Here is a 13,741-nt window from a genome sequence, read left to right as displayed (position 1 = left end):
GGGGAAAGAGAGCTTCACTTCAGTGTATCAGGAGACAAGGGGCAAGAGAGCTTCACTTCAGTGTATCAGGAGACAAGGGGCAAGAGAGCTTCACTTCAGTGTATCAGGAGACAAGGGGCAAGAGAGCTACTTCAGTGTATCAGGAGACAAGGGGCAAGAGAGCTTCACTTCAGTGTATCAGGACACAAGGGGCAAGAGAGCTTCACTTCAGTGTATCAGGAGACAAGGGGCACGAGAGCTTCACTTCAGTGTATCAGGAGACAAGGGGCAAGAGAGCTTCACTTCAGTGTATCAGGAGACAAGGGGCAAGAGAGCTTCACTTCAGTGTATCAGGAGACAAGGGGAAAGAGAGCTTCACTTCAGTGTATCAGGAGACAAGGGGCAAGAGAGCTTCACTTCAGTGTATCAGGAGACAAGGGGCAAGAGAGCTTCACTACTGTGTATCAGGAGACAAGGGGCAAGAGAGCTTCACTTCAGTGTATCAGGAGACAAGGGGCAAGAGAGCTTCACTTCTGTGTATCAGGAGACAAGCGGCAAGAGAGCTTCATTTCAGTGTATCAGAAGACAAGGGGCAAGAGACCTTCACTTCAGTGTATCAGAAGACAAGGGGCAAGAGAGCTTCACTTCAGTGTATCAGAAGACAAGGGGCAAGAGAGCTTCACTTCAGTGTATCAGGAGACAAGGGGCAAGAGAGCTTCACTTCTGTGTATCAGGAGACAAGGAGCAAGAGAGCTTCACTTCAGAGTATCAAGAGACAAGGGGCAAGAGAGCTTCCCTTCAATGTATCAAGAGACAAGGGGCAAGAGAGCTTCACCTCTGTGTATCAGGTGATAATGGGCAAGAGAGCTTCACTTCAGTGTATCAAGAGGCAAGGGATAAGAAAACGTCAGTGTACAAAGAGACAGTGAATGAATATTTGCATGTTGAACTGCTATCTCGCTAAACATCAATGACCAAGGGTAAAGGGGTGAAGGAGACGTATTCTGAAACGCTGCCTTGGGCACCAAGAAAGCTTGTCCTATCGTGATTGGAACAATTCACAGCACCATGAAAAATACATTTTTATTTTTTTTTATGTTATTTCCCAGCAGCAGCTGAGTTAATACCGCACAGACAATGAATGACCGTCTCTTACTTCTATATGTCAGTCTGATTTTACTCTACTGTCACTCACAGCTGCTTATCTTGGGGAAAAAGATGATAGTTTGGTGAGTGACAGGACAAATACTTACTTCCCCTCTTAGTATATTAGAATAGCTTTATTACCATAGAGAAATAACAGCGGCCAGGTCGCTACATGATGAGTTTACACCTTGTCCTACCTTGTCAGTGACTGAGAAGAAGACACAGTGGTGACTGACAGCAGAGTAAAGAATTCCGAAAAGCTGCACACAAAGTCCCAGTACGTCCTCCCCTGCTGCTTCCTACATTAGTTCTCTCTGCTTGAGGCAGCTAATTCACTCTACGCCATAGCAGGAATACTGGTGATAGCCTATCTTAGCAGTGGCGTGCTACAGGGGATGTGAATATAAAAAATATTGACAGTTTATCACTATATATGCAAATAACAAAAAATGGTTTATCCAAGGCACACAATGTAGAGAAAGGGAAAGGCTTTACATATATTAATACATATAGATATAGCATTCAGTAGTAGTCTGACAAACAAGCTGACAAAACGTTAGTGGATCTTTCAATGATGTCCTCTCAAGCATTGCCCCAATTTTTACAAGTGTCCGACTCTCTGTAACATTGATCGTATGTGTCCAATCCTAATTCAGCAACAAAACAAGCTTGAACTATTAGGGAATGTTCACCTGGGGCATTACCTTGAATTCATGATGCGTATTTCACCTTCTAGTGACATGAATATTGCAGCAGTTTTAGATACAGATCAGCCCTATTCAATGGGGCTAGTCGTGTCCTGCCTGCCTGATGCCATTTCTAAAAATGTGAATTACAATGTTTTTTCTATGCGGTTTTATACTGCATAGTAATTACAGAACAAAGTGATAAATATACACAATGGCTATTAGCATTTCTGGGACCATTGACAGCAGAGAGGGTCTGCCAACAAAGGACAGGAATCCAGCAGGAAGTAAAGGGTGATGTCAGGGGTTACCAGTGAATAGTGGTTATCATTTTCATTCACCCATGACAGTACCAGAAGAGATTAGAGAGAAATAATTCCTATGAAGGGACCACAGCCTACAAACCTTATGCCCAAAAGAAAGGTCAGAGGTAGAAGAAACACCAGTACAAAAATGCCTAATAAAAGAGAAGGTGAAGATAAAGTAGCTGCTGTACAAATGACTACAGAAGCATCAGTCTTCTCTGCTCAGGAGGTGGCACCTGCACAAGTCGAGTGAGATGTAAATCCAACTGGGACTGGCTTATCCTTAGAGACATATGACCCACCTAAAAATGGAGCTCTTACATGCTGCTCTTTTTTTTATTATGCCCTTAAACTGGACATTTCCTCACTCACACGAGGTCACAGAGTCTCACACATAAGCAGTGTTCTTTAATTCTCTGACTTAAAGGGGTACTCCACTGGAAAATATAGTTTTTTTTAATCAACTGACCCAGAAAGTTAAACAAATTTGTAAATTACTTCTATTAAAACATCTTAAAGGGGTAGTCCAGTGGTGAAAAACGTATCCCCTATCCTAAGGATAGGGGATAAATTTAAGGGGATAAACTGGGGCCCCCTGCGATCTCTCTGTACGCGGGCCAGGCTCTCCGGCCAGATAGCGGGTGTCGACCCCCGCAAGAAGCGGCGGCCGACACGCCCCCTCAATACATCTCTATGGCAGAGCCGGAGATTGCCGAAGGCAGTACTCCGGCTCTGCCATAGAGTTGTATTGAGGGGGAGTGTCGGCCGCCGCTTCGTGCGGGGGTCGACACGCCCCCTTCGCGCGGGCTGTCGGGGCCCCATACAAGAGATCGCGGGGGGCCCCAGCGGTCGGACCCCCCGCGATCTGCAACTTATCCCCTATCCTTAGGATAGGGGATAAGTTGTTCACCACTTGTTCACTACTGGACTACTCCTTTAATCCTTCTAGTATTTTGTAGCTGCTATTTGTTCCACAAAAAGATTTTTTCTTTTTGAATTTCCTTTCTGTCTGACCACAGTGCTCTCTGCTGACACCTCTGTCCATTTTAGGAACTGTCCAGAGCAGGAGAGGTTTGCTATGGGTATTTGCTCCTACTCTGGACTGTTCCTAAAATGGACAGAGGTGTCAGCAGAGAGCACTGTGGTCAGAGAGCAAGGAAATTCAAAAAGAAAAGAACTTCCTGTGGAGCATAAAGCAGCTAAAAAATACTAGAAGGATTAAGATTTTTTAATAGAAGTAAGTTACTAATCTGTTTAACTTTCTGGCACCAGTTAATTTAAAAAAAAAAGTTTTCCAGTGGAGTACCCCTTTAAGGTGCACATACACCTTAGACTATAGTTGATGAAAGTGGACATTTTTTTGTTTTAGTTGAGCGGTGACAGGCAACTTAGAAGTTGGCCTTGTTTGGCCAACATTTGAAGAAAACACTCTTTTGGGGAAAAGTTTGAACAACTTTAACAGTCCATATGGAATATAATGTGTATGTGAAACATATCAAACGATCATTTGTTCAAAAGTTGTTGAACCATCAACCTACTTTTATCTAATGAGTTTGGCAACCTTTAGGGCTAAAATAGGACAAAGGTAGGACAACCTCCTGACATAAAATGCAGCCATGTAAGCCAAGCAGTCCTTGGCCAAAAGGAGACCAACAAAATAACCCTTGTTCTGTCTTTCCTTATTTTCTTTAACACACTGGGATTGAAATTTAGAGGCAGAAAAGCATATCACAGGTCCTTGTCCTAACTGAATAGGAAAAGGTCTACTTCCACAGGTTAATCCCTGGGATCCAGAGAATATAACTTATCCAATTTGCTCTCTGCCTTGAAGCCAAAAAATCTATCAAAACCTCACTATGTTCTGAAAGACCTTCTGATTAAAGCCCCCCCCCCCCCCCCCTTGGCTTAACTCATCTGCTTTTTGGTTTTCTGACCTATGTAAATGAAGGGCCAATAGATAAAAAGCCCCTCGTTCAAACAGGTTGAAAATCTGGTAGGTAACTTTCACTAGGGATACTTACACTGTGGGCCTCATTTACTAAGAGTGTCGGGTTTTTCCTAGTGGGAAAAGTTGTTTCAGACATGCAGGATTCCTCTCTATTTACTATTGGGAAAAGTCGGGAACATTTTCTGACCAGCTTTTTCTAGGTCGATATTTCCAGCCATTTACCCACAGGATTTTCTGTGAATTCCATAGTAAATCGGTCGGATTGTGAAACCACGTCCTTTTGACTGACCACACCCCCTTTTGCGACAGACCGCGCCCCCTTTCGGGTTTGTCAGGTTTTTCAGGCGCACACTGGCGCAGACATGTCTCAGGCAAAATAACCAGACAAAAACTGGTCGGTTTCAGCTTAGTAAATAGGCCCTGTGTGTACTGTACAGGACCCTGACGAGGATCCTGCCTTCAATGTATAAAGTGATTTATAGATTCCAGCAGCTATTTCTGACTATTATATGTAAGAATTTCTTTTATCATTATTGCTTTTCTTGACAATTGTCTTTAATCTCCACATTTTTCATTCAGAACCAATTAAGGCTGCTTTCACACTATAAAATTCATCCGTTTATAAACGTCCAACTCCGGAAAGTTAAACAGATTTGTAAATTACTTTGATTAAAAAATCTTAATCCTTGCAATAGTTATTAGTTTCTGAAGTTGAGGTGTTGTTTTCTGTCTAACTGCTTTCTGATGACTCACTTCCCGGGAGCTGTGCAGTTCCTATGGGGATATTCTCCCATCATGCACAGCTCCATTGAGCAGTTAGACAGAAAACTTCAGAAGTTAATAACTATTGAAAGGATTAAGATTTTTTAATAGAAGTCATTTACAAATCTGTTTAACTTTCCGGAGCCAGTTGATATATAAAACATTTTTTTTGCCTGGAATACCCCTTTAACCTGGCAGATCCCATATGGCAAAATTTTTTTAAAAGGTGCTACCGAAACACACCCCTATCCTGTTCCCTGGAGACCAGCTTCACTACAGCCTGTTTTGGCATCCTACATCATCTAATGCACATGCCTGCATCTTTGGTGAGCCTCAGAACACACAATGCACATGAACATAACACAGAGTCCGGGAGTGTCCACTACACAGCCTCTGCACCAGGAATCTCATCGCGATAGGGGAGATGGACTGGTGGTGCGCCATCAAGTGTCAGTGGCCGAATCTTTCTTCACCCTACTAAGTGGACCGTCAGACTTGCACTTCCTTGGCAGCAGACCTCAGGTAAAAAGCATCAGGAGGGTGCTATCCCTAAGGAACTAGTGACCAATTTCTCTTATGCTGAAGGGAGCAACTACCCCTTCCCTGAATCCAGGTGGCACATGTGCTACAGATGTCTTCTTCTAAGGACAAGAAACCACACTAAAGGAAGGTGGGAGTTTCTCCCTTTTAATTCCTGCAGGTTCTGTCATTATAAGCTTACCCTGTCTTCTCCTATCATAGAAGTCTCAAAGTACAATTTAGGGTACAACAAAATCACTTTTTAGTCTCATGACACCCTACTTCTATTCTATTTGGTGTCTCAGAAAACAAACTTAAAGGGGTTTTTCTTTCTAAAGTAAATTCTATTAATCAAATACAAAATGAACATTTGCAATTTACTTTTTCTACAAATTTTGCACCCATGCTTATTTATATAATTAAATGTACCCCCACTGCTCGCAGACAGGAAGCGACAGGTCAATAAAAATGTAATTCTACAGCCCATTCCTAAGTGAGCACAGTATGAGTCCGCAGTCTTCCTCAATTTTCTTGAGTTTTCTGCTTTTTGCTTACTATGCATTCATGATAGCCTCCATTGACTTTATTGGAGCCTATAAAAATAAATATAAAGGCAGAGCAAGCGCAGTAACAATTAGCATGTCACCATATAACTACCAAATCTCTGCTCATTCTAGACTTAGAAGTACAGTAGATGGCCCCACTCAGTGACTGACAGCCTTTCCTGAACAGAGGTAGCTGTCAATCACTGATAAGACCATTTAAGCATTTAGTTCATGTTTTTTAGATGTAGACTTTGCTCTGAAATCCCTGTAAGAGCTTATATATTGCTTATTAAAGTGAGCCTAGGGTTACTTGGATATCGATGAAATGATAATGTTGGTCAGTAATAAATGCAGAAAAAAATTAAAGTTTCGGAAAGCTGACATAAACTTGTAATAAATAATAATAATAATATTTATTATTATAAGATAATAAGGGAATAGTCATTCTCACCTCTATGGCCACACTTATATCAGGGGAACACAATTCCCATGTACGAAGTCCATGCAGAACCTTCAGGAAGGAGTTAGGTCGTATTCTGATAACCTGCTTTTCCTCTAGCTTTTCCAGCTTTTCTAAAATCTTGTGTATTTTCTGGTTGTTCTTTAGACTAGGAGGGATCCTAGAAAGAAGCATTATAAACCTGGAATAGTAGAGAACAATTCATAAGGAATTCTTCTGCAGAAGAAAGTTTCAGTTTGCTGGTTTTAAATGGCGATGGCCTGTTTAGGCTCTATATGAAATTATATACATTATTGATGAGGTTGAATACATTTACAGCATTTTAAAAGGATAACCAGGTAAGACAGCCAAGTCTTATTTATATTTATTAAAAGAACTATCCAAACCCAGGAAGTTTTTGGGGCTTAAAGGGGTACTCTGCTGGAAAAAATGTTTTTTTTTCATTTGGCAATGAAAGGTAAAAGATGGCACTCACGTATATTCAGTGTCCAATGCGTTTATTTGAACAGTTATGTCGTATATATAGACTGGCCAACGGGACGTTTCACACTAACAATAGCGCTTTCTCAAGACCTCTGACTTCCTTCAAATCTCTACCCTTATATACAGGAAAACTTTATTAACCCCTTACAATTTGATACAAAATGGTAAAAACATATAAAATGGGTAGTGAGGATCTTCCACCATCATTTTTTCTTTCAACCACTTTACTCTTGGAAAAACAATCAGGCTCGAATGTGTACTTCTACTTCATTATAATTCTGTTGTTGTGTTCACCGATTTACAGATCCGGAGGAAAGAAGCCTAAAGGGGTACTCCAGTGGAAAACTTTATTTTTAAATCAACTGGTGCAAGAAAGTTAAGCACATTTGAAAATTATTTCTATTAGAAATTCTTAATCCTTCCAGTACTTATCAGCTGCAGTATACTACAGAGGAAATTCTTTTCTTTTTTAATTTATTTTCTGTCACGAGCACAGTGCTCTCTGCTGACACCTCTGTCCATTTTAGGAACTGTCCAGAGCAGCATATGTTTGCTATGGGGATTTTCTCCTACTCTGGACAGTTCCTGACATGGACAGAGGTGTCAGCAGAGAGCACTGTAGTCATGACAGAAAAGAAATCCAAAAAGAAAATAATTTCCTCTGTAGTATACAGCCGCTAATAAGTACTGGTAGGATTAAGATTTTTTGATAGAAGTAATTTACAAATCTGCTTAACTTTCTGGCATCAGTCGATTTAAAAAAGAAAAAGAAAAAGTTTTCCACTGGAGTACCTCTTTAAGTCTTTCCTCTCATTCAGACCAAGCGGTCCGAGTGCCTCCGTCTTCTACATCAATTCAGTTTCTTTTTGAAACTATTTTTTGTGACTGTTGCCTCCCATCTCAGAAGGTTTTACCATAGCAAGACCTAGACATTTTAATTGTTTAGTGTCACTATTGTGGAATGTACTCGTGTTCGTGTTCCCTAATTCGTGTTCCCTAATGCGTGTGAATAGTGGCCTAATTGCTTTTCTAAAATAATAGTGTTCACAACTGCAGACAAAAGCATAAACGACAAACTTTGTTCTGCTACTGGATCCCAAAAATACATAAATTTCCACCAGGGCGTCCGATTGTTGTGGGTAGAGGTTCATTGTTAGAACCTCTATCCCAATACTTGGATTATCTACTAAGACCATTATTACAGATGATCCCATCGTATTTACAGTACAAAAAACATTTATTACAAATTTTACAGGATTTTGGCTGGCATTCACATTTTTTCTTAGCCAGTATCGACGTTGAGAGCTTGTACACCCGCATCCCACAGGATGCGGGTGTACAAGCTATTCGTCGACGGCTGGATTCATTACAAAAATATGAGGCACCATTCATTGGTTACGTCTGTGACATGTTACAATTTGTGCTAAGCCATAACACGTTTCAGTTTAATGACGACTGGTTTGTACAGTCCGATGGCACAGCGATTGGGATGCAGGTAGCCCGAAATTCGCAAATATTTTTTTGGGGGTGCTGGAGGAAGAAAAAAATCTTCTCCTGTGCCAATCCTTTTATGCAATATCTGGTGTTATATCTATGATATGTGGATGATATTATAATTGTATGGTCCGGTACCAAGGTACAATTTCAGGAATTTGTCACATACATGAACTCCAATGATGTGAACATGTTTTTCACTAGCGTTTTTAGTCACACATCGTTGGAGCTCTTGGATGAGAAATTAAAAATCGTGGAGGAGAATTTAGAGATGAAGGGGTATAGAAAACCCACTGCCACCAATTCCTTGCTGAGATTTGACAGCTTCCACCCCGAGCATGTAAAGAGGCCAATTTATTCGGTTAAAACAAATTAATACACCAGATGAAAGTTTTGAGTTACAGGGCTTGGAATTAGCAGGACGTTTACCGGACAGGGGGTAGATCAAATCTATTATTCAAGAAGCCTTGCAGAAAACTAGAGTGATCCCCAGGAGTAAACTGTTCAATAATAAAAGTAAACAGAAAAAATCTAATGGTAGTAAAAACAGTTCAATCGATAAAAAAAGATCAAAAAATCTTTACTTTTTCTATTGATTATAACCCCATGGAAAATGTAATCAAAGCAGCCATACACAACAACTGGTATTTAATACAGCAGGATAAAGTTCTGAACAAATCTGCAACAATTAAAAGACCACTTATTTCATTTATAAGGAGCAAAATTTTAGAGATGTTCTGGTTAAAAATAGATTAAAAAAAAAACTGAAATAGGAAGACTAGATTCAACAACAATTACCGAGCGGTAATCATAAATGTGGACAATGCAATTTTTGTTCCCAGATGCTCACTGTGAAAAACATCAGGTTGGGGCCATTTACATGTATAGTGAGTATTAATGAATTAATTACATGCAGAACAAAGTTTGTCATTTATGCTTTGGTGTGCAGTTGTGGACACTATTATGTTGGAAAAACGATTAGGCCACTATTCACTATTCACACCTACGGTTTTGGGTCCGGTCCAAAACCGCATACGGGTCAAAACTGAGCTGACCGGAGTCACCGTTTGACTCCGGTCGGCTCATTAAAGTAAATAGAGTCACGGGCTGATCCAGCTGGGGTACGGAAGCGCCCGGGTTGCCCCTCCCCCAGAAGGATCCGGCAACCGTATGTACAAAACGAGATGTGAATGCAGCCTAAGATGGGAGGCGACAGGCACAAAAATTGTTGCAAAAAGAAACTGAATTAATATAGAAGACGGAGGCATTCGGACTGCTTGGTCTGAACAAGAAGAAAGACTTAAGCATCTTTCCTCCGGATCCATAAATCGGTGAATACAAAAACAGAATTATAATGAAGTAGAAGTACACATTTGAGCCTGATCTTTTTTCCAAGCGTAAAGTGTTTGAAGGAGAAAATAATGGTGGAAGATCCTCTCTACCCATTTTATATGTTTTTACCATTTTGTATCGAACTGTAAGGGGTTAATAAAGTTTCCTTGTATATAAGGGTAGGGATTTGAAGGAAGTCAGAGGTCTTGAGAAAGCGTTATTGTTAGCATGAAATGGCCCATTGGCCAGCCTGTATATACAACCTGACTGTTCAAATAAACGCATTGGACACTGAATATATGTGAGTGCCATCTTTTACCTTTTATTGTCATGTGGAAAAAGTTTTTTCTGGATTGGGCACCACAGGAAAACCTTGAAGCTGGTTATCATATGGTGTGGAGCTGCGGGGTATGTTCCATTTGCACGAGGCAGTGCCGACTTGCTATATCTTTGATTCATTTTTTTATTTTATTTAACTGATGCCAGAAAGGTGAACAGATTTGTAAATTAAAAACAAACACAAAGAGGGACTCGGCACCACCGCTATTAGCACTCAGGATATAGCAATATACTCGGTTGTACTGTGTCTTCCCTTGCAACTGCTGTATAGGACAAGTCCATTCAAAGTACATGCAGTAGAGAAAAAGGAAACGGAGCAACTCACCACACCGACCATATGATCTTTGCAAGTGGTGCTTTATTCCAAAGCTTCAACCATGGAAGACAAGCAGGGGAGAGTGAGCGTAGGACGTGGGGGTATCCTCTCGGTGACGGGACCGTTTGGCGCCGAGGTGCTTTGTCAGACCGGTCTGACGAAGCGCTTTGGCGCCAAACGGTCCCTCATCGAGAGGATACCCCAGCGTCCTACGCTCACTCTCTCCTGCTTGTCTTCCATGGTTGAAGCTTTGGAATAAAGTACCACTTGCAAAGATCATATGGTCGGTGTGGTGAGTTGCTCCGTTTCCTTTTTCTCTACTGCATGAGATTTGTAAATTACTTCAATTTAAAAATCTTAATCCTTCCAGTACTTTCCAGCTGTTGTACTCTACAGAGGAAATTCTTTTCATTTTGAATTTTTTTTTGACCACAGTGCTCTCTGCTGACACCTCCATCCATGTCAGGCACAATACAGAACAGGAGAGGTTTACTATGGGGATTTTCTCCTGCTCTGGACAGTTCCTGACATGGACAGAGGTGTAAGCAGAGAGCACTGTAGTCAGACAGAAAGGAAATTCAAAAAGAAAAGACCTTCCTGTGGAGCATACAGCAGCTAATAAGTATTGGTAGGATTAAGATTTTTTGATAGAAGTAATTTACAAATCTGCTTAACTTTCTGGCATCAGTCGATTTAAAAAAGAAAAAGAAAAAGTTTTCCACTGGAGTACCTCTTTAAGTCTTTCCTCTCATTCAGACCAAGCGGTCCGAGTGCCTCCGTCTTCTACATCAATTCAGTTTCTTTTTGAAACTATTTTTTGTGACTGTTGCCTCCCATCTCAGAAGGTTTTACCATAGCAAGACCTAGACATTTTAATTGTTTAGTGTCACTATTGTGGAATGTACTCGTGTTCGTGTTCCCTAATTCGTGTTCCCTAATGCGTGTGAATAGTGACCTAATTGCTTTTCTAAAATAATAGTGTTCACAACTGCAGACAAAAGCATAAACGACAAACTTTGTTCTGCTACTGGATCCCAAAAATACATAAATTTCCACCAGGGCGTCCGATTGTTGTGGGTAGAGGTTCATTGTTAGAGCCTCTATCCCAATACTTGGATTATCTACTGAGACCATTATTACAGATGATCCCATCGTATTTACAGTACAATAAACATTTATTACAAATTTTACAGGATTTTGGCTGGCATTCACATTTTTTCTTAGCCAGTATCGACGTTGAGAGCTTGTACACCCGCATCCCACAGGATGCGGGTGTACAAGCTATTCGTCGACGGCTGGATTCATTACAAAAATATGAGGCACCATTCATTGGTTACGTCTGTGACATGTTACAATTTGTGCTAAGCCATAACACGTTTCAGTTTAATGACGACTGGTTTGTACAGTCCGATGGCACAGCGATTGGGATGCAGGTAGCCCGAAATTCGCAAATATTTTTTTGGGGGTGCTGGAGGAAGAAAAAAATCTTCTCCTGTGCCAATCCTTTTATGCAATATCTGGTGTTATATCTATGATATGTGGATGATATTATAATTGTATGGTCCGGTACCAAGGTACAATTTCAGGAATTTGTCACATACATGAACTCCAATGATGTGAACATGTTTTTCACTAGCGTTTTTAGTCACACATCGTTGGAGCTCTTGGATGAGAAATTAAAAATCGTGGAGGAGAATTTAGAGATGGAGGGGTATAGAAAACCCACTGCCACCAATTCCTTGCTGAGATTTGACAGCTTCCACCCCGAGCATGTAAAGAGGCCAATTTATTCGGTTAAAACAAATTAATACACCAGATGAAAGTTTTGAGTTACAGGGCTTGGAATTAGCAGGACGTTTACCGGACAGGGGGTAGATCAAATCTATTATTCAAGAAGCCTTGCAGAAAACTAGAGTGATCCCCAGGAGTAAACTGTTCAATAATAAAAGTAAACAGAAAAAATCTAATGGTAGTAAAAACAGTTCAATCGATAAAAAAAGATCAAAAAATCTTTACTTTTTCTATTGATTATAACCCCATGGAAAATGTAATCAAAGCAGCCATACACAACAACTGGTATTTAATACAGCAGGATAAAGTTCTGAACAAATCTGCAACAATTAAAAGACCACTTATTTCATTTATAAGGAGCAAAATTTTAGAGATGTTCTGGTTAAAAATAGATTAAAAAAAAAACTGAAATAGGAAGACTAGATTCAACAACAATTACCGAGCGGTAATCATAAATGTGGACAATGCAATTTTTGTTCCCAGATGCTCACTGTGAAAAACATCAGGTTGGGGCCATTTACATGTATAGTGAGTATTAATGAATTAATTACATGCAGAACAAAGTTTGTCATTTATGCTTTGGTGTGCAGTTGTGGACACTATTATGTTGGAAAAACGATTAGGCCACTATTCACTATTCACACCTACGGTTTTAGGTCCGGTCCAAAACCGCATACGGGTCAAAACTGAGCTGACCGGAGTCACCGTTTGACTCCGGTCGGCTCATTAAAGTAAATAGAGTCACGGGCTGATCCAGCTGGGGTACGGAAGCGCCCGGGTTGCCCCTCCCCCAGAAGGATCCGGCAACCGTATGTACAAAACGAGATGTGAATGCAGCCTAAGATGGGAGGCGACAGGCACAAAAATTGTTGCAAAAAGAAACTGAATTAATATAGAAGACGGAGGCATTCGGACTGCTTGGTCTGAACAAGAAGAAAGACTTAAGCATCTTTCCTCCGGATCCATAAATCGGTGAATACAAAAACAGAATTATAATGAAGTAGAAGTACACATTTGAGCCTGATCTTTTTTCCAAGCGTAAAGTGTTTGAAGGAGAAAATAATGGTGGAAGATCCTCTCTACCCATTTTATATGTTTTTACCATTTTGTATCGAACTGTAAGGGGTTAATAAAGTTTCCTTGTATATAAGGGTAGGGATTTGAAGGAAGTCAGAGGTCTTGAGAAAGCGTTATTGTTAGCATGAAATGGCCCATTGGCCAGCCTGTATATACAACCTGACTGTTCAAATAAACGCATTGGACACTGAATATATGTGAGTGCCATCTTTTACCTTTTATTGTCATGTGGAAAAAGTTTTTTCTGGATTGGGCACCACAGGAAAACCTTGAAGCTGGTTATCATATGGTGTGGAGCTGCGGGGTATGTTCCATTTGCACGAGGCAGTGCCGACTTGCTATATCTTTGATTCATTTTTTTATTTTATTTAACTGATGCCAGAAAGGTGAACAGATTTGTAAATTAAAAACAAACACAAAGAGGGACTCGGCACCACCGCTATTAGCACTCAGGATATAGCAATATACTCGGTTGTACTGTGTCTTCCCTTGCAACTGCTGTATAGGACAAGTCCATTCAAAGTACATGCAGTAGAGAAAAAGGAAACGGAGCAACTCA

The 13,741-nt window shown here is 40.5% G+C and overlaps 1 protein-coding gene across 3 annotated transcripts in view; it reads right to left on the bottom strand.

The window, feature by feature from the left end:
* CCDC60 (coiled-coil domain containing 60) overlaps positions 1 to 13,741 on the bottom strand; it is a 214,776-nt gene that overhangs the window by 15,768 nt on the left and 185,267 nt on the right. For all 3 annotated transcript variants that reach the window (XM_056537218.1, XM_056537216.1, XM_056537217.1), the window contains exon 13: positions 6,342 to 6,531. In XM_056537218.1, the coding sequence (XP_056393193.1) occupies positions 6,342 to 6,531 (190 nt within the window). The remainder of the gene's footprint in view (positions 1 to 6,341; positions 6,532 to 13,741) is intronic.

This window comes from Hyla sarda, chromosome 1, assembly GCF_029499605.1.
Source record: "Hyla sarda isolate aHylSar1 chromosome 1, aHylSar1.hap1, whole genome shotgun sequence".
Classification (NCBI taxonomy): Eukaryota; Metazoa; Chordata; class Amphibia; order Anura; family Hylidae; genus Hyla; species Hyla sarda.
Note: the sequence above shows the minus strand (reverse complement) of the source record. Positions and strands in the feature narration are given on the sequence as shown.